Source organism: Zalophus californianus, chromosome 6, assembly GCF_009762305.2.
Source record: "Zalophus californianus isolate mZalCal1 chromosome 6, mZalCal1.pri.v2, whole genome shotgun sequence".
Lineage (NCBI taxonomy): Eukaryota > Metazoa > Chordata > Mammalia > Carnivora > Otariidae > Zalophus > Zalophus californianus.
The window spans coordinates 4919106-4945233 of NC_045600.1; the positions used below are offsets into that span (position 1 = coordinate 4919106).

The 26128-nt window shown below is 59.8% G+C and overlaps 2 protein-coding genes across 6 annotated transcripts in view; one reads left to right on the plus strand and one right to left on the minus strand.

The window, feature by feature from the left end:
* The first annotated feature begins 3644 nt into the window (after positions 1-3644).
* Positions 3645-24522, plus strand: DEGS2 (delta 4-desaturase, sphingolipid 2). The gene is made up of 3 exons (XM_027569458.2): positions 3645-3799; positions 19419-20161; positions 21961-24522. The coding sequence occupies exons 1-3, from the start codon at positions 3718-3720 to the stop codon at positions 22105-22107; spliced, it is 972 nt and encodes a 323-aa protein (XP_027425259.1). The 5' UTR covers positions 3645-3717; the 3' UTR covers positions 22108-24522.
* EVL (Enah/Vasp-like) overlaps positions 24301-26128 on the minus strand; it is a 146356-nt gene continuing 144528 nt past the window's right edge. For all 5 annotated transcript variants that reach the window (XM_027569456.2, XM_027569452.2, XM_027569457.2 and 2 more), the window contains one exon: positions 24301-24784. In XM_027569456.2, coding sequence (XP_027425257.2) covers positions 24747-24784 — 38 coding nt within the window. In that variant the 3' untranslated portion in view covers positions 24301-24746. The remainder of the gene's footprint in view (positions 24785-26128) is intronic.

The following is a 26128-nucleotide window of genomic DNA, read 5'->3' on the forward strand; positions in this document are numbered from 1 at the left end:
CCAGGTGCCCCAGTGATTCGATATTCTTATTTTTTTAATTTTTAAAAGATTTTTAGAAGATTTTATTTTATTTATTTGAGATTTTATTTATTTGAGAGACAGACGAGAGGGGGAACGGCAGAGGGAGAGGGAGAAGCAGGCTCTCTGCTGAGCAGGGAGCCCAACGTGGGACTCCATCCCAGGACCCCCGGATCATGACCTGAGCCCACGGCAGACGCTTAACAACCGAGCCCCCCAGGCGCCCCTCTCATTGTAGTTTTTATTTGCGTTTCCCTGATGACACATCTTTTCCTGTCCTGTGGGTCGTGGGCATGTCTTCTTTGGAAAAATGTCTGTTCAGGTCCTCTGCCCATTTTTATTTTTTTATTTTATTTTTTTAAAGATTTTATTTATTTATTTGAGAGAGACTGAGAGATAGAGAGCACGAGAGGGAAGAGGGTCAGAGGGAGAAGCAGACTCCCCGCCGAGCAGGGAGCCCGATGCGGGACTCGATCCCGGGACTCCAGGATCATGACCTGAGCCGAAGGCAGTCGCTTAACCAACTGAGCCACCCAGGCACCCCCTCTGCCCATTTTTAAACCAGGTGGTTTTTTTTTAATATTAAGTTGTGTAAGTTCTTTATATATTTTGTATATTAACCCCTTATCAGATGTATTACTTGCAAATATCTTCTTCCTCTAAGTAGGTTGCCTTTTTGTTTTGCTGATGATTTTCTTCACTGGGGCAGAAGTTTTTTAGTTTGATGCAGTCCCATTTGTTTATTTTAGCTTTTGCTGCCCTTGCCTAGGGAGACTGCCCCCGCCCCCCCCCCCAAAATACTGCTAAGATTGATGTGGAAGAGCTTCCTGCCTATGTTTTCTTCTAAGAGAAGATTTTTTTTTTTTTGAAACAAGCCACTTACACCTGTCCATCTCTGGTTTATTTATTTATTTACTTTATTGGTGAAATGGCAACAGCCTTGTGTGTCTCCTGAAATGAAAATGTCATTCTCGTTTCTCAGCCTGGTTCTGCTTTTCCGATAGCTCTCTTTTGCCAGGTGGGAAGTTCTTCTCTTTCTTGGGATGGTTGCCCTTCTTTCCCGCAGTGACTCTCTCGCGCGTGGACTGACTGTGAGTCATGGGCTGTTAGCTTCCCCTGGCTTCGGGCAGGGGCGGGAGGGACTGTACGGAATGCATTCTGGCCTGCCCCCCCCCCGCCCCCCCCAGAACAACGTGCGAACAGATGTTCTGTGCGGCAGAAGAGGGCTTCGTGCTGGGACAACAGATACTACAGTTAAGACTTCTGGGTGTCGGTACCCCCCACTCCTCCCAGGCAGTGGAAGACAGCCAGGCTTACAGTCGGGGTCCCTCCTGAGAGTCAGTGAACCCCCCCACCCAGGCTATTGCTCCTCCCAGGAGAAATGGGGGCAGGGAAGGTTTGGGGGGGTAGTCACAGAGGAGTGGCTATAACATACAATGTATAACAAAGATTTTTGAAGAAAAAACTTCATTTTACAAATAAACTTTTATGATCTATAGAAATATTGGGAAGATAGCATCAAGAGTTCACATAGCTTCCACACCCAACATCCTTTATTTTAAGATCTTGTAATAGTATGGTGCATTTGTTATAATTAGTGAATCACTATTGGTACATTATTATTAACTGAAGTTCATACTTCAGTCAGAGTCTCTAAGTTTTTACCTCATGCCCTTTTCCTGGTCCAGGCTCCCACCCAGGATACCACCTTACAGACAAATACGTATTCCCTGTCATTGCGGGGCCCAGGGGAGTAGTGGGGAGGCCGTCATGTGTGCTGTGATCAAGTTCACCATCTTGAAGTCAGTCTTTCTGTTTCCGTCTGGCTTGGGGACTTGGGAAGTACTTGGCCAGGGCGCTGGATGCGGAGTCACGTATGTTCAACTCCTATTCCACCCTCCTGTCTCTCTAGTGTGTCCTTTGACTTGTCCCCTCTTTGGCCTTAGTTTCCTTATCTGTGAAATGGAGGCACTGGGCTAGTTTCATCTAGACAGGTTGAGTCTTGGGGTAGATGGCGAATGAAGTTTCCTGACCCCGTCCTGGGGTGGAGGGAGCCGGCAGGCGTGACGCTATCCGAGGGCAGAGCCCAAGCCGGGACCCACATCTCACTGAGCGCAACATGGGGGCCCACACGCCGACTTTGGGCTTTTCGGGTCAAAGATCAGGGGTCTGTCCCTGCTTCACTGCTTATTCTTGAGTAGTTAGGCAAGACCCTCTTGAGCTCTGAGCCTCGGTTTACTCATCTGTAAAGTGCCAGCTGGTGGGAGGGTCCCTTTGGCTGAGAATAGAACAGGTTGCTCTGGGCAACAGTGAGTTCTGTTTTTGAGGCTGTGCAAGCTGGGCCAGGTGACCCTGTCGGGTGCTGCAAGGGGTGATGGCAACGCTAGGCTCCGAGGGTCTTCCTGTTGGATTGGGAATCCAGCCTCTGTGCCGACCCAATTTCCTACACCTGAGCTGGGCAGGTGGCTGGCTGCCACGGGATGCCCACACACAGTTGCTTTCTTCTCCAGCCTGGGCCGGGACTGCATTTGGCCCTGGGCTAAGGGAGGCCTGCCAAGTGTACCACACCCCCTGGGCCATGGACTTCCAGGAGCCTGGATGGAAACTCACCATTACTGCCTCCCTGCCTTGTGGTACTTTTGGCTGCCAGGCCATTCTGCCACCCAGGTAGCTCCCAGCACAGGCCAGGCTCTACAGGCTCTACAGAGGTGACTCGACCACCCCCTACAGAGCTCTGAAGGAGTGAGCGGAATCCCTGAAAAAGTGAAAATAAGGAGCCCCGTGCCCCCACTCCCCCAAACCCTGGACTCTGTTATTTAAAAAAATGTCAGGGTTCTTCCAAGCTTCTGAGCCTTTGCATCTGCTGTTTGCTCCACCACCAGTGCCCTTCCCCTTTTTCTAGCTGTTGACTCCTACTCATCCTTTAAGGCCCAATGCAAAAGACGCCCCTGCTGGACCCTAACCACCCCTCCCTGTGTCATGGCACGTCTCACCCTGAGTCATAATGGGCCTCTTCCGTGTCTGTGTCCCTGTGTCCCTCGATTTTCCCGAAGGTAGGGTGGGCCTGACTCACCTCCCTGAGGTTGCCACAGTCACATCATCTGCCCACTGCGTTGTTGTTGCGTGAGAGGGCCGGGTAGGGGAAGGGAGCATTGCTTTCCGAGCACCTTCCGTTTACTGGCACTGTTGCAAGCATTTAGTGTCTAGCCTCCTGACCTCCACCCCCACGCCAAGTGGGCGCTAACCCCGGCTCGTCCCCGGAGGCAGGGGCGGCAGGCGCGCCAGTGCGTCTGGGCCGCGGGGAGAACTGGCGCTCGGCGGGTGGGGCGTGCGTGACACCCGACGACCGGCCGCAGGCGAGCCAGGCGGGGTGGGGGGGCAGCGAGCGCACCGGGGCGTCCCCGCACAACCTGGGGGCCGGGGACTCCCGCGGGTGGCGCGCTACCAGCTCCATGTGCCGCGGACGTGACCGAAGCTGGGGAACCGCCGCCTCCCGCCTCAGGTCTGGGCCGCGCCCGGGCCCCGCGGGGCCCCGCCCCCTCGCGCCTCCTGGGGCGCACCTGGCCCCGCCCCCGCGAGAGGCCCCGCCCCTGGCCCCGCCCCGAGCCTCAAACTGGTCGGGGTGCCGCGCGCTTGGGCAGGCAGGTGGAGGAGAGCTGAGCGGTCCACCGCGTTCGGTGCTACGCTCCGGGCCCCACCATGGGTAACCGCGCGGGCCGCACCGACTTCGAGTGGGTCTACACCGACCAGCCGCACACGCAGCGGCGCAAAGAGATGCTCGGTGAGCGCGGCCCGGCCCCTGCCGCGGGGTGGGGACAGCGGTCGTTCTTGCGCCGGCCCCGGTGCCCAGCGGGCACTCCTCGGCCCCTGCTTCAGGGAGGGTGGGACGGGGGTCCTCGGCCCGGGTGCCCGAGGGTCTTTTTTGCCCGGGTCTGAAACCTCCGTCTCGCGTCTTTGCCTCCGTCCTGGGGTCCAGGATTCGAGGACCCGAGCCCGGATCCGCGCACCTGGGGAGCGCACCTCAGCTGCAGCATCCTGGTGGTGGGCCGCCAGCCAGTCGTGGGGCGGGGACCGGGCGCGAACTCGGGGCGCGGGGTCCGTCCCCAGGGGACCGTCTGTGTACAGGATACACCTGAAGAAAAAACCCCACAAAGATAACGCCAAAGAATGCCTTTTGTCCATTCTGCCCTGTATTTTATAGCTTAATGCATGGTGGCCGCCCCTCTCTCATTTAGTGTCCTGGGAAGTCGAAGTCGTTTTTACCAGCGTAGTTGTGGTCAGTCAAGCCAGTGGCTCCTATTAGACCTGGAATGTACAGTCTCTTTCCTGGGGACTACGGGTAAAAGGGTTCGCACCTCCAGAACAGTTTCTACTGGGTGCCACCAAATCGCCCCCACAGTGCCAGGCCGGCTTCCAGCAGCGTGGACGTGCTACCCTACCTCCCAAGAAATGGCCAGGCTGTGGTTTCCACACTCCCTCGCCTACACCTGGGGTTGGCAAACCTTTTAATCAGGTTGACTAGGTGACATGTGCTATTTCATTGTGTTTAATTTGCAGTTTGGGGATGATTGTTTACAAAGTTTAATTGTCCACTTTAATTTTTTTTTTCTCTTGGGTTGGTCTCTCGCTTGTTGATTGTTAGAGTTCTTTGTACGGTAGGGTTTTAACTATTTGTCTTACGTGTTGCAAATATTTTACCCTTGTCTTTTGCTCTCACAGAAGCTTTTTTTTTTTTTTTTTCCCCATGCATTCAAATGGATTGGCTTTTTCTTTAGAGTTTTCCCTTTGGTGTCTTCCTGCCCCACTCCAAGACTATGAAATATCCATCCTATTACTTTTAAGGCTTTCAGACACCGGATGCACTGCGTGGTTCATGCAGGGCTGTTCTCTGCTGTGGCTGCCCCCTGGCTGGAGAAGGCTGGGGGGGGGTTGCGTCTAAGGTGGCTTTCTGCTGTGAGGTGAACAATAACCGAGCACTGCTGTGGTCTGACCTGTGGCAGCATCCTCCCCTACACCTGTGAACTTCTTGGGGTGGCTCAGAGGGCTCTTGGTGATCATCTGGTCCTGCCTCTCCCTAGAGGGCAGGTGTCTTGGCTGCTCCCCTCAGCAGGGCTGAGGCAGGGCTCCATTTCCTTCCCCTCCCCTGGCAGGCCCCACCTTGCTGTTACAGGACTCACTGGGCACCTGGCCCCACGTGGAGAAGGCTGGGAGACTTACCCTGCCCCGCAGAGGGGTTCAGACCCTCTGGGCTGCAGACTCACTTTCTGAATCTGCAAAATGGGCACAGTCATCCTGTTTGGCAGAGAGGGTGCAATGTTAAAAGGAGATCTTGGATGTTAAAAGGTGCCCAGTGTGGTACTCAGCACTCCAGAACACGGAGAAAAGGATCTGTGTCAGAAGAGAGAAGCCACGGGCCCCGAAACCAATAGGGGAATTTTCCTGGACGGGGTGGCACAGAAGGCTGGAAGGCTTGGAGGACAGGAGGTGATGTGGGCACCAGGTCTCAGGGGCCCACCCTTCAGGGACCTCTAGCTCATTTCCAGTTTCCACTGGGTGCTGTGGATTCCTCCGGTCACGTCTGGTTTTGAACTCATGAACTTGACATGTCCCATTTTCCCTCACTCCCTGGCATTTGACAGCTTCTGCCCTGCCTGGATGTCCCCTCCTTCCCGCTCGGCGCTGCTTGCTGCCTTTGGAGTTTTGTTTTATTCCGTTTTAAATTTTATTGAAGTATAATTGACATGCGATATGACGTTAGTAAGTTTCAGGTATAAGTCTAGTTACCATTCTTCACAGTACAAAATTACTGTGATTTCATGGACTACAGTCCCCTTGCTGTACATGACATGCCCGTCACTTACTTTATAAATGGAAGTTTGTACTTGATCCCCGGCCCCCATCCCTCCATGTCCCTCCCCCCCTGGCAACCACCAATCTGGGTTGGCTTGGTTTTGTCTTTTGAGTCTGGGTTTGGTTTGGTTTTGTCTTTTAGATTCCACATGTAAGTGGAATGATGCAGTATTTGTGTCTGTCTGACTGACTTCGCTTCGCACAGTATCCTCAGGGTCCACTCATGTTGTTGCAAAATTCCATTCTTTTCTACGGCTGAGTAATTTTTGATTGGGTATATCCCGCTTCTTCATCCACGCATCTGTTGACGGACACTTAAGTTGCTTCCATATCTTAGTTCTTCTACATAATGCGGCAGGGAACGGGGGGGGGGCGGTGCATATATCTTTTTGAATTTGTGTTCTCGTTTTCTTTGGATAAATACCAAGATGTGGAATTGCTGGATCAATTTTTTGAAGAACCTCCATACTGCTTTCCAGAGTAGCTGCACCAGTTTGCATTCCCACCGACAGTGCATGAGAGTTCCCCTTTCTCTGCATCCTCGCCAACACCTGTTATTTATGTTGTTGATTTTAGCCGTTCTGACAGGTGTGAGGTGAGACCGCATTGCATTGTTGTTTTGATTTGTATTTCCCCTGACGATGAGTGATGTTGAGCATCTTTCCATGTGCCAGTTGGTCATTTGTATGTTTTCCATGGAGGAATGTCTATTCAAGTTTTAGTCAAATTTTTGTTGGTTTGCTATTGAGTTGTATGAGTTCTTTATATACTTTGGATGTTATTCCCTTACTGGGTATGTGATTTGTCAGTATCTTCTCCCATTCCACGGGCTGCCTTTTTGTTTTATTGATGGTTTCTTTTACCATGCAAACCTTTTTCTTTAGTTTGATGTAGTCCCATTTGTTTTATTTTCGCTTATGTTGCCTTTACTTCCAGCGTGAAATCTAAAAAGATTATCGCCAAGACTGATGTCAAGGAGCTTACCGCCGGAAGATTTTGGCTTTCCTGTCTTACTTCAAGTCTTCAGTCCATTTTGAGTTTATTTTTGTGTGTGGTGTGAGAAAGCAGTCCAGTTTGCCCAGTACCATTTGCTGAAGAGACTGTCTTTTGCTCATTGCATATTCCTGCCTCCTTTGTTGTAAATCGATTGACCATATGAGTGTCAATTTATTTCCGGGCTCCCTATTCTGTTCCATTGATCTCTGTGTTTATTTTTATGCTAACTTACACTGTTTTTTGATTACTTCAGCTTTGTAGTATAGGTTGAAATCCAGGAACGCGATACCTCTGACTTTTTTTTTCACAAGGTTGCTTTGGTTATTCATGGTCTTTTGTGGTTCCGTAGACATTTTAGAATTATTTGTTTTAGTTCTCTGAAAAATGCCGTTGAAATTTTATTAGGGCTCTCGCTCAGTCCCATTTCCTGCAGGAAGGCCCCCTGACTACCCTCCTGGCCTTTGGCCTCTGCTGGGGGAGGACATTCCTCTGGGCTTTCCCTCCACGGCTCCGACCCATCAAGGTTCTTAACAATGTGGGGCAGCAGATTTCGGGGATCTAGAGCTTGGCCGTGGAGCTCATCTCCTGGCAGGCACCTCAACACTACTCACTTACTAGCCATGTGACCCTGGGCAGGTCAGTCATCAGATGAGCAAATAGAGGCTTGGTTGAGTTAAAAGGGGTTATTACTCCTTACAGAGTTGTGCAGATTAAATGAGGTAATGTTAAGTGCTTAGCCTCGCACGCAATAAATGCTACAATAAATGTTAGCTCCGATGATAATTACTGCCTCGGCACACAGGCCCAAGTTCTCCCCAAGGACAGGGAATGCCTTTCCGCCTCTCCTTTCTGGCCGCCTGTGCCATTCCCAGCCCGAGAGAAATTCTGCGTGTAACTGCTAGTACCTCTTTAGAGAAGAGGCAGTGGAGGGGGTGCTCAGAGAGGGGAAGCGACTTGTGTGGGGCTGCACAGACTGGAGGCTGCCAAGGCCCGGCTGGTGTGCGGTGAACTTGAGGATGTGCTCCAGCCCCACCGGGCCTCTCCTGCCGCTCATGCCAAGCCCCCAGGAGCCAGTGGATGCTCAATAAAGATCCTAATCTGAGAGGGAGTCAGAACCCAGAGGGAGGCCCTTGGGCTGCACCGCTCTCTGAGGCAGAACCAAAGTCCATCCCCAGCTCCTGCCTAAATGGGGACAGGCTCCCCAGGGCACAGTGTCCTGAGTAAATGGAGTCCCATGCAGCCCCTAAGAGCCACATCTCCCAGGCCACGGCTGAGCCTCCCTGTACTTTGAAGGCAGGAACAGAGCCAGCAGGACTGTGATCCCACAGCCGACCAGAGGCCAAGCCAGGCGTGGCCGCGGAAAGAAGCGGACTTTGGGTTTGTCTTTAAAAACAAATAGCTTTGTGATTTTTTTTTTCTTATGGAAACAGGGCACAAACATGGTAAAACAAAACAAAACAAAATGAAACACAAATTCAAATAATCAAAGGAAAACAAAAGAGGAAACAAGGAAGTAAGACTCTTGGCAATTGTTGGGTTATTTGCCTAGGGAAGGCCCCTGCTGGGGCCTTTCTCGGGCTGGGCTGGGCGGTAAAATCCAGAACAGAACTGGCTGAAGCCCTCAGGGGAATACGTGAACTCTCCCCACCCAACCATAGAGATGCCGGCTCCAGGGGTGGGGAGCGGGCGGGCCATTCTCTCCGCACCCCATGTCCCTGTCCCAGGAGGCATCTGGGCCTCCTCCCCTGCCAGGGGGCTGCACCGCTGCTGGGCTTGCGTCCCCCCAACTCTGAGATTGCACAGAAGAAAGAGAGCTGCCTCCTTCACCTCCTGACCCGAGGAGCATGACCGCCCCTTGCGGTCTCTGGCCAGAGCTGTGAGTCGTATGGCTGGTCAGTGGGCAGGGACAGTGATGGGCAAGGCCCCCCCTCCACTGCCTCTTCTCTAAAGAGGTACTGCTCTAAAGAGGCCAGTCGCTCAACCAACTGAGCCACCCAGGTGCCCCCTGGTGATGGGTATTAAAGAGGGCCCATTCTGGGATGGTTAAGCGTCTGCCTTCGGCTCAGGTCATGATCCCAGGGTCCTGGGATCGAGCCCCGCATCGGGCTCCCTGCTCCTTGGGAGTCTGCTTCTCCCTCTGCCTCTCTCTCTCTCTCTCTCTGTCTTTCATGAATAAATAAAATCTTTTAAAAAAAAAAAGAGGGCACATTCTGCGTGGAGCACTGGGTGTTACGCGCAAACAATGAATCATGGAACACTACATCAAAAACTAATGATGTAATGTATGGTGATTAACATAACAATAAAAAATAAAAAAAAAAACCCATCACCGGGCTAAGCCATCCCCCCACCCCCCTCCCTCTAGAACCCTCAGTTTGTGTCTCAGAGTCCATCGTCTCTCATGGTTCGTCTCCCCCTCCCCTGTTCTTCATGAACCAAACTCCTATGTGTCCCTCAGGTCTCAGCCTCAATGCCCTTTTCTCAGAAACACTCTTAACAACACACACACACACACACACACACACCTCAATGCCCTTTTCTCAGAAACACTCTTAACACACACACACACACACACACACACACACACACACACACACACACACACACACACACACACACACACACACACACACACTATGATGCTGGTGCTCGTTGGAGAGAACCAAATACCCCTGATGTGCAAATTGGCACGTGGCTGTTTCTGCAGATACTTTATCGTGGCCAATTTCAAGCTACCAGCACGCATTGCTGAGCAGGGATTTGGGAAGGGAGGGGTGCGTGTGGGTGGCCTGCAGTACTCACCTCCCCTCCAGGCCCCTGCTCCACCCTCCTCCCTCACCCTCCTGCAAGGTGCCTTCACCTCCTGGCCCTGGCCTCTTCGGTAGCTGCAGGTGTCTGTGGGGCAACTGCTTTCATTCCCGCGTCTGAGCCTCCCCAAAGGCAGGCCAGGCCCACCACCACCAGCGCGGTTCCTTGGCCTGGCCTGCAGCGCTCCCCAGACAGGTCGGCGACAGGCACCCGCACAAAGCTTCAGCGGCTGCCAAGGAGGTCCCGGGTTTCCCTCCCTCCCAGCGCTGCCTGGGACCTGGCAGCTCCGGTTCGCTCCAGGGCTCACCCTCGCCAGCCAGCGAGCTGGGAGACAACCCGACGGAACCAAGCAGTGAGGCTGAGGATTCCGCTTGATCTCACGGTCTTTCTTCCCTCGGGAACTTTCTTCTCCTGTCCCGGGCTCCATTTTCCACCCGAGCAAGCCTAGTCCTTTTTCCCGATGGGTGAGCGTTTGTGTATGACTTGTCGTGGCCCTGTGCTTGTCGCTCATATCGAGCATTTTTGCCTTGCCTTTTCTTTTGTCTGCCTTCCGGATGTTGATGCAGGGACGTTGACGCTCCCTGCGCAGTGAGTCACATGCCCGGCTCCCCAGCCGGTCCGGGGGCAGGCAGGCCTCTCGTCCACCCTCTTCTGTCCCTGGCGCCCGAAGGGAGCCACTGTCCCTGCCACACAAGGCATGCACAGCTGCCAGGTTCGGATCGGGGCCTCCACACGGCTGTGCGCGCCCTGTCCTTCCCCGGCCTCCCTTTTCCTCTTGTTCGTTAATATGTACCTGCTTTTATGGGGCAGGATTTACATACCGTAAATCCCCTCATTTGAAAGGCACAGGCCAGTGACTTTAGGGAAGTTATATAATCCAGTTTGGGAGTATTTTCATCACCTGGAAGATCCCTTGAGAACATGTGCAGTCACCCCCCGGGGTCTCACGTCCTTGGGGTTTCGGCTCTGACGTCGGACGTGTGTGTGTGTGTGTGTGTGTGTGTGTGTGTGTGTGTGTGTGTGTCCCTCTCCTGGGACGTCCCGTGAGAACAGCACCCCCCACCCCAGGCAGCTGGGGAACCCCTCCCATCTCTGGGATCTGGGGCCTGGCTGCCAAAGACCTTCAGCAAATATTTGTCACTGAACAAAAAGCAGGTTTCGTGAGAGGCAGGTGAGGAGGCGGGCAAGTGACTCCTCAAGGCACTTTGGGCCACTTCCCACATGTTCTGCGTCGCACCAGGTCCCCCCAGTGCCTCCCACACTGACCGGACGGCGTTAGGCTTGCCTCCTGGCTCAGAGAGGGAACACTGTGTGGTGGGAAGGCCGCTGAGCTGGGGCGGGGCTGCAAGGAAGCCCTTTAGGAAGGAGGAGATTAAGAGGGTTTTAGGTGCCTTCCTGAGAGGAGTGTCAGGGGAGAGTCGTCAAGTTATTCAACAGTGGGTAGGCGATGGGAGGGAAAGAGCTCTGAGCCCACCTGGCCGGGAAGCAGGTGGGCGGCAGTGAGCTGCTGTGTGCGGTGGAATGTTCTAGACTTGGGAGTACTTAGGTGATGAGCGGCAATGACAAGGAGCTCTCCTATAGCTCTTGAGACTGTCAACACGATGGCATTTGGCCTCTTTGGGGAGGTGGTAGGAGTATGCAGTCCAGATGGTGCCAGGCCTGGGTGCAGGGGAGGGTCCGGAGTGTTGGCGGAAGAAGCCCCGTGTGTGCCTGGGGCCCCTGCCAGAGGCCAGTGGTCAGCAGGGGGTGGGCAGAAGGCCTGCATCTGGGAGGAGGAGCCCGGTGCCCGGCCTTGGGACCTCCTTGACTGCCTCTAGAGGGCAAGGGCCCAGCAGCCTCCCCGACCGGCTGCCTGCTTCTGCCTCCCGCCCCCCCCCCCCAGCTGGCTTTGTCCGGTGAAGTGTGGGGATGACCCAGTGTCCATGGTAAGGCTGTTCCCGGGGACTGGTGTGGGGGCACTTGGGGCCCACTGGGTCCTGCGAACAAGTCTGTCGTGTGTGTGGGTCCGTGTGATGCGTATAAGTCACAGCTCTCCAGGCCCCAAGCTCCCCACACCAGTGGGGCCTGGTGGTCCCGAGAACGCCTCTACCTGCTCCCAGCCCGAGGGCTGTCAGAGCCAGTGCCTTCAAGATGGAGAGTGAGACGCAGGCCCAGAGGGGGACAGGGGCGTGCCCAAGGACACCCTGCAGTGGGGCTGAGCCGGGCTCCACGCAGGTCTCCTGATCTGGGACCCAGGATTTTCTCTGGTTGCTTTGCCCTGGCGACCACATAGCTCAGCCCCAGGATCCAGGTCCCCTGGGGGCTGAGCATCCCTGCAGGGTGCTCTTTCCAGCTCGCTGGGTGGGTGGGGGGCTTTGGAAGTGAGGCACGTTGTTTCCCCTTGTGGAAACCCTGTCTCCCCATCTCTGCGATGGGGGGATGGCCCCCTCCCGGGCAGGGTGGTAAAGGCTGAGTGAGTGTCAGATTCCCTGCATGGGAGCGCTTGGCTGGCATCCTATAGCCCTCGCCTGGGCCCCGGCGTGCAGCCTGCTGGGGGCGCCTGGAGCTGGGGGTCCTGAGGCCAAGTCTTGGCAGTGTCGGCTTCGCCCTGCTCTGTCGGACGCTTCCCCGAGCCTCCCTGGACCTCACAGCCTCCGTTCCGTGTCAGGCCTGGGCAGTGTGACTTCTAACAATGGCTGTTGGTCATGGCCAGTTGCCCAGTTGCCTTGGGCTACGCCCGGGGCCGCCGCTGGCGGACATTGGCGTGGGTCTGTTTGTCTCTGGTTCCAGGTGGCCGTCCATGCTGGGCTCCCAGCTCCCCCGTGGAGCCGGGAGCTCTCGAAGCGTGTCCTCGTCCTGCTACGGCTGTCTCTGAGCTGGAGGCCTGAGTGGGCCCGGCACCCCCGTGCTCGGCTGGCGCCCCACAGCGGGGCAGAGCCTGGTCGGGCTGGGCCGGGCTAGGGTGTCCCGCTCGGGGCCGGGGCTCCTCCATGGGGTTGCCGGGGGCCCAGAGAAGATGGAGCCCAACGCTGTGCAGCCCTGGGGCTCCCTCCCTCTTGCGGTCCTCCTTCCCAGAGCCCCTGGAAGAGGCCCCCCCTTTCTGTCGGGCAGCACCCCCTTGCCCGCTCCGTGACCCCCTGCCCCAGCGTCTCTGTCCGGTCCTTCTGCCAGCCCCTGGTGCTTTCTCTTCCCCCCCTCACCCCCCAGCCAGGCCCCCCCACCCCGATCCCGCACTCACCCTCTCCGCCCTCACCTCCCTGCCCCACCGCCGTCTGGCCCCAGATGTGCTGACGTGGCTCCCGGTGGGGCCTTCATGACCTTGCTAAGTCCGGTGGGGCACCTTGTCTTGTCCTCCTGCCCATGACCCTCTTTGACCCCAGCAGCCAGACACCTCAAGCCCCTGGCTGCATTAACCCTGGTCCCTCCTGTGCCCAGTGACCTCCACCTCTGGTCTGAGTGGCTGGTCGTCCCCAGAGCATCTCCCCTGGGAGGTCCCCCCGACCTCTTCCCTCCCCAGGGAACGGGAAAGCTCTGGACTTGAAAAGTTAGGTACTCACTGTTTTCCTTGAGTGGGGATTGACTTTCTCCGCAGGCAGGTCCAGAGTAGCCCCACTCCTAAGATGGGGCCTCCCTGGGGTCTCCATGGAAGGCCCGTGGGGTTCAGCGGGGCCTGCCCACCCGTGCCCCCCTGGAATCCGCTGCGCTCCCGGATCCCTGGGCACCGTCTCGGAGCCCTTCTGGTGTCTCGCCCCACAGACTTTCGGCCAAGGCCCCTGGGCTCTGCCTTCTTGGTGGCTGCTGGGCTCGTCCCGGCTCTGTGGTCCGGGAGGTGTGGAGGTGACCTGGGGCATACGTGCTTGGCCCCTTGTAGGGATCGCCCCTGCGCTGCCTGGAGTCCAGCTTGGACGTCGGCCCCATCTTTTACTGCTTCCAGCAGGATGGCTGGGCCCAGTGACCCTCGTGGCCTGGGAGCGCTGGCCCTGTTCTCGTAGGTCAAAGCGAGCTGGGCCAGATCAGCCTGCAAGAGTAGCTCCCAGGGCCCCAAAGATCAGAAGTAGGACATTATTACCCTCAGCTCAGAAAGTTGCATTTACTAACAGTGGAGAGCCCCCGGGGCCCCTTGCCACAGCCCAGATGGGCCGGCGGGAGTGCCCTCCCCATCTCTCCTCTGTGGAGACAAGGCTGGGAGGCTGTGGGACCACCCGAGTTGGGGGCAGCTGAGTCTTTGGGAAACTGTTAGGAAAAGGAGGAAGGGGTACCGGGCTCCCTGAAGGTGGGCTCGGCAGGGGTGGGACCTCAGGGGTGCGCTCCTTTGCTCCCCACCGGTAGGATTACTGTCTTTGTTAGACAGATGGGGCATCTGGGGCCCACCATCCAAGGTCAGAGCTGCCTCTGCGGAGCACGGGAGTGGCCTGTTTGCTGGCCTTGATCCCAGAGCTGGGGTCCTACTGCCTCAGACATGCCAGCCTGCTTACCTGGTGCAGGTGCGCCCTGCCCTGCCCTCCCGCCCCAGGCTTGGCCTCCTTCCAAGGGCAAGCATGGGAACCAGCCCGAGAGAAGCTGGTGGCCTCCAGCTACCTGGGGCTTCTAGGTGTGCCTCGGGAGGTGAGGGCCAGGCTCCTGGTTGCCCGGGGTGGGGGGGGGAGGCTGGTGCCCAGAGGCTGCCCCTGGCGAGCGGGAGGCTGGTGGGGCCCTGTGGCCTGTGGTCCCAACCTGATAGCCAGCTATGCAAAGGTCAGGGGGACTCCGCACACGGTTTCTCTGGCCTGAAACCATTTCTTTCTCCCACTGTACCTCACCGTGGCTGCAGGATTCCCACCTCCCGGGGCCCCCAGCATCCCCCGGAAGCACCTCTCTTCCCAGGCAATCCAGGCCTACTTTCTGAAGTGTCCCCTCTCACTCTGACCCCCTTTTGGGAGAGGAGCAAGCTGGGATGAAGCCTGCCCCCTGTCCCCCCTCCCAAGTGGGGCCCACATGGCCGTCCCCGCTCCCAGGCTTGGGTCCTTTGGTCTCTTGTCCCGCACGGCAGGATGACACCGGGCAGGTGCGGTGCTGGCTCCTCCCGCTTGGCCAGGGCTGGTGGGCTGTGGGGCCCTTGGGGGGGGGCAGGCAGAGCGTGAGTCGCCCTGGGCCCTGCGCCAGGTGCTAGGACGGAGGAGGGACAGGGCTGGAGGAGTGGACCCCCTGGCGGGCCCAGCTGCGGGAGCGAGCACGGTCTCCTCATCCTTGGTCTAGGTGCCCGGCGTTTCCTTGGGCCGCGGTGACAGCTGACCACAAACTGGGGGGCTTCAGACAGCACACACGTGTTCTCTACTGGCTCTGGGGGGTCGGAAGTCTGACACGGGTGTCACGGGGCTGAAGTCAGGGTGTCGCAGGGCCACGCCCCTGGGGGCTCCGGGGAAGAAGCCCTTTCCAGGCCTTTCCAGCTTTGCAGGCACCTGCACTCCTGGGCTCGGGGCCCCTCCTCCACCTCCACCTCCACCTCCACCTCCACCTCCACCTCCACCTTCACAACCAGCAGGGGCAGATGGGGTCCTTCCCAATCCCCCCCCCCCGGGACCCTCTCTCCTGCCTGTGCTTCCCCGGAGAGGGCGGGCCCTGGGATGACACCGGCCACCTGGATGATCCAGGTCACCGTCCTGTTGTAAGGTCGGCTGCTAGCACCTGACTCCCCTCTGCAACCTTGGTTCTCTCTTGCCAGGGGCTGGAACCTCCTCAGCTTATGGGGTTGGGATGTGGATGTCTCTGGGGGGCCATTATCCTGCCCGCCCCCGCCCCCCACATTGCCAGGAGCCTCTCTCTCCAGCTTGTGAACGGGGTCTCCTGGCTTAAGGTGGCACCGGCCACCCCGAGCCTTCCTCTGCCTGCGCAGGGCGCCAAGCACCCCACGGGGCCTCTGACCTTTATGGCAGCCGGGTCACCTCCCACGGTGCGGGCACGACGCCAGAGGCCGTGAGGCAGTGTGGGCAGGACCCGGCGGGTGGGGGAAGCAGTTCATCAGCCTGGTATTCTGCCCCCTTGCAGTCCCTGTGCCCCGATGACGCGGCTGCAGGCCTCCGCGGGGCCGGCCTCCCCCGCGCACCCCGGCAGTCACCCCGCAGCCGGGCCGCTGTGCGTGCCTTCCCCGGGCCGGTGAGCCGAGCCCTGCAGGGCTGATCCGTGAGTCCTGCCGGTGACCCCCGCCGGGTGCGCACGCCCAGCCCCGTGGCTGAGCTCACCTGCCCTGAGCGGCCAGTTTGTCTGAAACTTTTCTTCTTACTGTGGTCAAACACACAGAACCGACAGTTTGCCATTTGGAACCATGTTGACGCGTCTGATTTGGTGGCATGCAGGGTGTCGTGCACCGTGGCTGTTTGCAAATCCACCTCCTGGCTCCACACAGACCTGTTCCCGCCCCCTCCTCACCCCTCCGCCGCCCTCCCCAGCCCCTGCTGACCGGTTGCTCCTTTCCGTCCCTAGGAACGCACCTGTTCTCCACCCTTCACTTGTCATGGGGTACGTGGCCCGTGTGGCTGGCTGCTTTCATTCGGCATCATGTCTTCGAGGCTCATCCATGTGTATCCTGGGTCAGCACTTCTTCCTTCTAAACACATTTTTTTTGGGGAGCCAGTCGTTTACTTGGGAGTCCATTTCAGGGAGCGGGAGTAGGGTGTCGGCATTGTGCAATAGGGACGGTGGAAAATTCAATATAGACATTTTTTTATTGAGGTATAATTACGTAGAACATGGTATTAGTTTCAAGTGTATGACAGGATGCCTCGGTCTGTGGTGCAAAATGATCGCCACCGTGAGTCTAACTGACATTGTCACCATACGCAGTTACAGAAACGTTTGTTCTTGAGTTCTCGGGTGAGAAAAGTTCTTGATGAGAACTTTTAAGATCTACTTTTTTTCGAAGTAGGCTCCGCACCCAGCGTGGGGCCCAACATGGGGCTGAGATCATGACCTGAGCTGAAACCTTAAGTCAGACGCTCAACCGACTGAGCCGCCCAGGCGCCCCCCACATAGTGTTATTAACTGTAGTGGCTATGCTTTACGTTACACCCTCAGGACTTAATTCTTTTTTGACTGGAACTTTTGTTCCTTTTTATGGCTGAATAACATTCCATTGCGTGGACACACCACATTTTGTTTTATCTGGTCACCTGTGGATGGACACTGGGGTCGGTTTCAGCTTTTGGCTGCTGTGAATGGTGCGGTGAACGTTGGTGTGCAAGTATCTGTGTGTGCCCCCAATTTAAAGTCTTTGGGGTCTGTATTTAGAAGTGAAATTGCTGGGGCCTATGGTAATTCTACGGTTACGTCTTTGAGGAACTGCCAAATGGTTTCCCATGGCGGCTGCACCATGTTGCATCCCCACCAGCAGTGTCCGAGCAAGGGCTCCGGTATTGCCACATCCTTGCCAACACTCGCTGTTGTCCATTTTTGACTCTGGCCGTCCTCGCAGGGGTGAAGGGGGATCTCGTTTGTGGTCTTCGTTTGCATTTCCCTGGTGACTACTGATGCAGAGCATCTTTTCCTGTGCTTCTTGGCTGGTTGCACATCTTTGGAGACCTGCCTGTTCAAGTCCTTTGTCCATTTTACGTTGGGCTGTTTGTCTTTGTTGTTGAGTTGTGGGAAGTCTTTATATATTCTGGATATTAAACCTTCATCTGGAGTGAGGATTTGAACCTGCTCCGAATGCGGCCCTCTCCCAGCCCTCCGCGATGCTGTGGCTCCTGAGCTCCCCGTTGAGTGGGCCTGAGTTTTGTCACCTGTCGCTTGGCTTGCTTGCTCTGTCTGAAGTTCTGTGTCTACACCTGTGCTGTGACCAGCATCCCGGCGGGGTCCTTGGCCAAGCTCCAGGGAGAGAGCTCCCAGGATCAAAGGGCCCCGGCGGCTTTGTGCAGCCTGGAGGCCGGGGGACTGGCGTTGTCCCAGGCCGGAGGCGGCCCCTGCGTGCGAGGGGGGTGGGCAGCTGCAGTGGGAGCCGCGGGCGGGGGGGCAGGGGGCCCTGGTACTGTCCACCATGGGGTTCACACCCCACCTCGGCCGCTCGAAGGCCGTGCTTAGGGCTGTGCAGAGCCGCTGCTCCCTGGGCTAGAGCTCAAGCCACGGTAGCTGCCCGATGAGGTGAAGGCTTGGTGGGGGCGCTGGGGTAAGGGCTGCCTGGGGGATTCTGTTGGCTTCTGGGCAGAGGTGGCCTGGGGTTCTAGGGCTTGGGAACCCCAGCTCCCCACAGCATCTCCAGCAGATGTGGGCTGTTCACTGTCACGGAGCCAGCATCGTTTTGTGGGGACAGACAACCCTGTGAAGCATATCATACCCCTGCCATCACACGCCGGGACACCGGGGCCCAGAGAGGGTAGGGATGTAGCCCCAGCCACATAGCAAGATCAAGACTAACCCCAAGATGGGCTTGGGGGGTGGCAGCTCAGGCAGGAGGAGCCTGAGCCTGAGTCTCCCTTCTGACTGGGGCAGACTCCCTTTGCCCCTGTTGTGTGTTTCTGCTTGCATACTCCCAGGGACAAGCAGCTCACTACCTCTGAAGCGGCCTGTCCCATTGCTGGGTGGCTCTCACTGAAAGGTTTGTGCGCTGGGAGGAGGAAGGTGGAGGAGCCTGGCTGTAGGGACCTTGGGCAGCTGAGCAGAGCTGTCACATCCTTCCCTTCTAAGCACAAAGGGGAAGTAACTTCCTGGGTCAGTTGGAGGACAGGGCTGGGCAGGATTTGCCCTTGGCCTGGATGGTTCCGGGCCCTGTCCGTGGGCCAGCCTGGGGAGGCTGGGCCCAAGGCAGCCCAGCTGCTCTGTAGGCAGGAGCGGTGAAGACCCTGGAGACCAGCACTGGCTCTCTCGGGTGCCCGGGATAAGTCCCGCTGACCTCAGGGGCCTCAGTTTCTTTTATCTGTGCATCACAGCGCGGCTCTGCCTCCGAGGGCCTGCGAACCAGGGCACAGAGCAGACCCGGGAGCGTCTCCCCCTGAGCACGGGATGACCCCTGGCCCTGTCCGTCCCCACCCCTGCGCCAGACTCCTTGCCGCCCTCCCACCGAGCAGCCAGGGAGGTTTCTGGAAGGCACAGCTGTCTTGCCCCAAGGGCACCCCCCCCCCACTCTTGGGCTACCCCTGCAGGGTGGTCTGGTTGCTTTCTGGCCGGAAGGCCCTCCCCTGCTTGGCCCACTCACACCATCATTGTCTTTTTCTTTCCTGTAGAACGAACTACAGAAAAGGACAAAAGATTCTGTAACGAGCACCCCCCACCCCCAAAATAAATGCATTCAACATTTTATCATGTTTCCTTAGATCTTGTTTAGGAACTGAAACACCGGAGGCAGAGCCAGAGCCCTCCACGCCCCCCACCCCTGGCCACCCCTGTGCCCCCCGGGGTTCCCGATGCATCCGGGTGCCGCACGCACCCCGTCATTCGGGCTGGAAGCCCCCGGCAGCGCACAGCACCCGCAGCTCTCGGCCGCTGCTTGGATTTTGGGCATTATGTTTCTGTGACCTGTGGTGACACCTGCTCTTTTCTTGGGCTGGTGGCAAAGACACCCCCCCCGCCCCCGCCCTGGGAAGTCTCCCCCGGGGCCCCCAGGTGGTGGGGAGGCAGGCGTGTCTGGCTCTGCCAGGGCCAGGTCTTCGAGGGACCTTGCTGTCAACTGCCTGGGGCTCAGTGGATGGTGCCAGGAAGGAGGCAGGGGGGAGGCCGAGCTCTGTCCGGGGTGGGGGGTTGGGAGGGGCCCACGCGGCCGGCGCACCCGCCTCACCTTCTCTCCTCGGTCCTGCCCGCAGCCAAGTACCCGGCCCTCAAGGCCCTGATGCGGCCGGACCCTCGGCTCAAGTGGACGGTGCTGGGGCTGGTGCTGGTGCAGCTGCTGGCCTGCCGGCTGGCGCGGGACCTGCCGTGGCGCTGGCTGCTCTTCTGGGCCTACGCCTTCGGCGGCTGCATCAACCACGCGCTGACACTGGCCATCCACGACATCTCTCACAACGCGGCCTTCGGCTCGGGCCGCGCGGGGCACAACCGCTGGCTCGCCGTGTTCGCCAACCTGCCCGTGGGCCTGCCCTACGCCGCCTCCTTCAAGAAGTACCACGTGGACCACCACCGCTACCTGGGTGGCCACGGGCTGGACGTGGACGTGCCCACGCGCCTGGAGGGCTGGCTCTTCTGCACGCCGGCGCGCAAGCTGCTCTGGCTGCTGCTGCAGCCCTTCTTCTACTCGCTGCGGCCGCTCTGCGTGCACCCCAAGGCCGTGACCCGCATGGAGGTGCTCAACGCCCTGGTGCAGCTGGCCGCCGACGCCGCCCTCTTCACCCTGTGGGGGCTCAAGCCCGTGGTCTACCTGCTGGCCAGCTCCCTGCTGGGCCTCGGCCTGCACCCCATCTCGGGCCACTTCGTGGCCGAGCACTACATGTTCGTCAAGGGCCACGAGACGTACTCCTACTACGGGCCCCTCAACTGGATCACCTTCAACGCGGGCTACCACGTGGAGCACCACGACTTCCCCAGCATCCCGGGCTGCAACCTGCCCCTGGTACGCGGTGGCGCCGGAGAGCGGGGGGCGTGGGGCGCGCACGGGGGGCCACAGCCCGGCTCTCCAGGCCTTGCTGATCACCGTCTGCCCGCCGTCTCAGTTGTGGTCCCAGGGTGGCGGGAGAGGCCTCCCCCCACCCCACCCCCACCCCCGGATAGGCGGGGGCCCGGCTGCAGAATAAGGAGGTGGCTTCTGGAAGGGCAGGGGCTCGCGGGGGGAGGGGGGGAATGGAAACCTTTTTGAACCCAGGCTGGACGTCCTTGGGCAGGCCCCTTGCCCTCCCTGTGCCTCGGCTGCCCCTTCCTTAAGACGGGCCGGCACAGCCATACTGCACGCAAAACACCTCCCTTTCCTGGCTCCCACCTCCCCTGTCCCTGCTCATTTCCCGTCACTGCCCTGTGACCCTCCAGGGCCCCCTCCTGGCGTAGAGAGGACAGGGTGGACCTGGCCTTTGTGACCCCCGCCCGCCCCCCGGGGTTGGGGAATTTCTGAAGGAGGGAGGAGGGAGGGGGAGGAAGAGGAGAGGAGGAGCTGTGGGCTGGCGGGTCAGGAAGAGCTGGGGGTGACGGGAGGCCCAGGGCGCCTGGGGGAGGCGTCGGTGGGGAGGATGTCGGAGCATTGGAGTCTGTGTGTGCGCCTTGCCCTGTGTGCACGTGTTCCTGCAGGCGTGTGTGCACGCCCGTGTGCAGATGCTTGCCTGTGTCCCGAGTGTGCCGTCGTGTGTACACATGTTTGTGCATGTGGTCGTGTGTGAGCACCTGTCTGGGCATGCGGGTGACCCCGGAGTCCAGCCGCCAGCAGTGTGTCTGGCCCTGGCTGTGCAGCCCCCGGCCCTCGCCTCCCCTGCGGCTCCTGCTGGCGCTCCTGAGGTCCCACTGTGCGCCGGGCACCATCTCAGCCTCACGCCGGGCCCGGGCAGCGGGCGTCCTCCTTCCCCGTTGTCCACCTTCAGGCTCAGGCAGGGGCCGGCCGGAAGCACGTGCTGTTAGCTGTGAGCCTTTCTTTTCTTCTCCCCGGCAAAGTCAAGGCTCCCCGCTCCTGCCTCAAGCAGGTGGTCTGGTCTCCCGAGCCCGTCTTCCGCTATAAAGCAGGCCCTGAGCACTGGGTGCATCCCCCTGGGGGGAGTGAAGGGCATCCCCGGCAGTTGGTGAGCGGTGGTGGGGGTGCCCGTGTAGGTGCTGGGGCTGGGAGGGCTTCCGGGAGGAGGTGGGCTGAGGGTGTGGGTGCAGAGGGGGCAGGAGGCTAGAGGGAGATGTATGCTCCACGCCATTGGGAAATGGGAAGCACTAAGGCTGATGGGGTGGGGGCCTGGTGTCAGCTGAGACCAGAGGGGCTGGGGGGCAGGAGAGGGCAGGGGACGCTGGGTGGACGAGCGTGGCCGTGACCATGACTCAGCAGAAGTCAAGCCAGGCTGTGCCTCAGAAGTCTGCAGGTGCTTGGGGGAACGGGAGCCGGGCCCACCTGGGGCTCCTGGATCACAAACTTGGCATGGGCTCTAGAGAGGGGACGGTGCATTTTTAACTCCTCACCCCGACTTGGGGCAGGGGGCTCGGAGCCTGTCGGTGTCCCAGGCCAGCGGCCCCTCCACGTCAGGGAGCACTGAGCAGCCTGGCTGTGCTGGACACGGGTACCCTGGGCGGTGATGGGGTGTGTGTGCCCGCCTGCGTGTGTGTGTGAGTTGTGCTCGTGCACGTGCTCCCACGCAGGGTTGTGTGCATGCTCCCGTGCTCCCGTGCATGTGTGTGGCGGGGAGGCGTGCGCCCGGCCGCGGCCTCTGACCCTGCCCACCCTCTCTGCAGGTGCGGAAGATTGCTCCCGAGTACTACGACCACCTGCCTCAGCACCACTCGTGGGTGAAGGTGCTCTGGGATTTCGTGCTCAAGGACTCCCTGGGGCCCTACGCCAGGGTGAAGCGGGTGTGCAGGCTGGCCGAGGACGGTCTGTGAGCCCTGCTCGTGATGGGAGTCAGGGGGACCCTGTGGGCCCCCTTGGCTCCCCTGCTGCAGAGCTGGCTATCACCTCCCCTCCCCGCCCGCCCCCCCCCAGCCTAGGGCCCAAAACTGGTTTGGCTGCATTTGGTTCCCACGCCCTGGCTGCACTCTGTCCCAGAGCCCAGTGCCACGTCTGGCCATATTGGGCACGGGCTGCAGCCTGGAGAGGCTTGGTCTGCATCTGCACTGTCGCCCCCCCACCGGCGTGGGCCCTCCTCTTCTGCCGGCCCCGCCCTGGGTGCTCCGTGCAGCACTCTCCACGGAGCTGATTTCTCTGCTGGTCCCACACCCTGCATTCTGTTTGCACACCCGCAGATCGTGGTTGCCAGTGGCGGTCAAGGCCCCAGCCAGGCCTCAGAAGGGGGCGCTGGCACCCCCAGTGGGCCTCAGGTCTGCGTGCCTCCTTCCCGGACAGCTCAGGCCATGGCCCTTCTGCTCCCCACCCTCAGGGACTGTGGCTCTCCACGCTGGTGCTTAGGCAGCATCCCCGGGAGGCGGGGGGGAGGGGGTTGTGCCTTTGTGGGTGGCCCCTGCATGCCCTGGGGCGTGGGGGTCCCTGGGGTCTGGAAGCCCCTCGTTAGCAGCCTTCCCGCCTCTCCAGCCCCGCTGAGCGCTGCAGACACTGGCTTTCCTCAGTCGCACCCCTGCCTCTGCTCCACCCTGAGGCCTTGGCCTGAGGGCTGCCCTCTCTGAGCCCCAGAGGGCTGAGGCTGGACAGGGTGGGGTCTGGCTCCCTGACTAGCTTCCTCAGGACTTGAAGAGATCTTCAGGAACGGGTGCCGCGGGCCAGACGGAGGGTAGACGGGGCTGGACAGATAGGGGACTGGCTGAGCGAACTGTAGCTCCGGGAGCAGCAGGCCGGTGTCCTTGGGATGACCCTGTCCTGACTGACGGGGGCACGGCTGAAACCTAGGGGGCTGCAAGGCGTGGGCTCCCGGTCTCCCAGGGGCCGGCAGGCAGGAGCAGGAGCAGGAGGGGTACCTGGGCCCCCGGGGAGGCTGAGGACCACCCCTGGATGGGCGCCGCCGGGCTGTGCTGGCTGACCCGGGAGGAAGGCCTGGTGCCGCACCCTGTGCCTGAGACCCGGCAGGTGCTGAGCGCGGACTTCCTGCCGGGAGCTGGGAGTGGCCTCCAGAGATGCCAGGCACCCGTGTCCCCTAGACACCGAACCTGGCCCTTGGGAAGAGGCCGCCGGCCCCGCGGCTGTTGTGGGAGGGAAGCGCAGCTTGGCCAGAGTTCTTGGAGCCTGGGCAGGTGGCTGGCCCGCTTGGGGGCTGCCGGCACAGCCTCCTGCAGAGCTGTCCTGGGGAGGAGGCTGCCCAGGGAGAAAGGTGTGCTCTGTCACCACCTGCCAGCAACCCCCCCCCCCCCCCGCCACTGGGTTAGAACGGGTGCTGGACCCGGCCGGGGTGGGGGGGCAGCCGCTCTGAGATCAGGCCTCAGGCTGCTCACCCCACAACAGGCAGAACAGTGCTACTCCCATCTTCCGGGTTGTTGGGAGCACTCGATGGGTTGGGGTGTCCGGAGCCTGGCCAGAAAACAGCAGTCCCCTGTCATCAGCCAGACTGGGGGGCCCCACCTCATCCCCTCCCCCTCTGCCCCGATCCCCCGGAGGACGGCTGGGCAAACTGTGTCCCTGGGGGTCAGGAGATGGGACAGCATTTCCAGCTTGCTCCCGGCCCAGGAGCAGATCCTCTCTGGCTCCAAAGGGGACTCACAGGGTCTGAGAAGTGCTGGGGTGGGCCTTGGGTGGGCGTGCAGGGCAGGGCCATGGTCCTCCCTGGACCATGCAGCCTGTCAACTTCCCTGTCCCTGCTGCCTTGCTAAGCCCAAGCCACCACTCCCTGAGCTGTGGTCAGAATGGAGCCAGCCCCTTTGATGCTCCAGGTGTGGGTGGCACTCAGGGCCTGTCTCGGGGGAGGCCATGGGGGGCAGCCCTCCCCAGGACCCCTGGCTGGAAGTGCCTGAGCAGCCCCTGCCCTCGCTCCCGCCTTCCCCTGTCCGCATGCAGCCCAGCTGCCCGCCAGGGCCACCACCTCGTTCTCACTGCTCCTGGCCACGAGGCCTGTGGGCCGCCCACCCAGAAGGGGGCATCCTCAGCCCGGAGTGGCCAAGAGCCGGCATGAGAGAGCGAGCCCGAGCCAGGGGTGTGGACAGTAAGCGTTTATTACCACGTGGACACAGACACTGCGGTGCGTGGACAGACTTCACCACCACGACGCTGGGGACAGCTCGCCACTGCCAAGGTGTTAACAGCATCACCTAGGAGAAAACTCGGAAACCATCTAATGAAGTGCGTGATTTGGGGAGTCCTCTATAAACCAAAAGAAATGTACGCTTAAATAGGCAAATATAAAATACAAAAAAGGCGAGTAGACCTGGTGTTCTGTGTCAGGTAGGATCTAAAAAAATCCAGAAATTGAACTTGTTTCCTCATTTTAATATTTTATCACAGGTTAAGACTTCTAAATGAAGCACATCCCGGCTTCAGTGCGGGCTTGCGTGTGCTGGAGGCCTGGGGCCGCCGGGCCGTCGCTGTCCCCCGCCGTCAGCTGGCCTGGTGTCTTGGGCGGCAGCAGCAGGGGCCAAGGACACTATGAGGTGCTGATCCCGCTCAGCTCCTGCCGTATGGCTGAGGGACAGGACAGGGAGGCTCAGGTGCAGCAGGGACAAGGCCTGCCTGGTTGTCTGTAGGGCCTTGTGCCCACGCCCCCGGGCAGGACCTTTCTGGTGTGTGCCCTGCTCCGTCTCCTAGAGCCTTAGCCAGGATCCCGGAGGTCACGAGGCGCAGGCTGAGGTCCAGCAGCGCAGAGGGCTCTGGCACAGACGGGGGCGACTACAGAGCCCTGTAGGCTCTCCTCGAGCCGGCAGTCTGAGGGGGGTGCTGCCCCTCCCAGGTAGAGGGCGAGCTGGGGGGTGAGGCGCAGATGGTGCTTGGCCTGCCTCCCGCCTCAGAGCAGGGCACCTAGTGCTGCTTCGGGGACCCGGAGCCCCGCTTCTGGCAGCGGCAGCAGGTGGGGCCTGGCCTTGAGCAGGGTTCCTCCTACTCTTCTCCCTGGCTTCCTGTCCGCACCCCTCACGGTTCACCCCCCAGACTGGGGCCTTTCGCCAGACAGACCCCACTGGGTCTGGAGCCGAAAGAGTGGAATGCTGGGCACTTAGCCAGTAACACGGGGGTGCTTCCCGGAGCCCCCACATTGCCCGTGCTTTCCCACGGGCCCAGCCGCTGCCCACGTGGCTGCTTCCACCGGCGGCTGCGCCTACCCAGCCTCCTGCAGCCGGAGAGCGAGGCCCAGGGGCATGTGTCCCAGCACCTCCCAGGGCCTCCATCCCTGCCCGCCCCCCCGCCCCCCAGGCTGGCCGCACAGCAGCTCTGGCCCTGGAGCCAGAGCGTCGGCCCCTCCCGTGTGCGGGTGTGGAGGGGGGCAGCAATAAAGCAGAGTTAATAGTCAGCCTGGTGTCTCCTCTCTGGCTCCAGGGCCCGGCCTTGCTCTTCATTCATTAACTCCTTATCTGCCCAGCCCAGGCCTGTTGGCGCGCGGGGGAACACTCCCCATGACACGACGACGACCGGACACACACACCAGACAGACACAAACTGAGCATGCTCTGCTGGGGCAAGGACAGGGCCTGGCCGGTCCCAGCTCGGGGCCGAGGCCCCGCACGTGGGCTGCCACCCTGGCCTCCCCTCTCCAGCCCCCTGCCACCAGCGCGCACCCCTTTTATTTCACAGAGCCCCCTCTTGCCCAGGTCCCCACTGCTGCTGTGGGGACCAGGCCCAGCCTCAGGAGGGGGAGGGAGGCGGGCTGGGCCCGGGCTGCGCCTCACTGCCCGCTCCTGGGGCGAGCCCGCTCTGCCTAAACCCTTCCTCTCCCTCCGGCGCAGGACCTGAGCCAGGACGGCTGTGATGCCCTGTGCCGGGGCCCTAGTCTCTGCAGCCAGCGGCTCTTGGCGCGGGAGCTGCATGCCTGCTGCC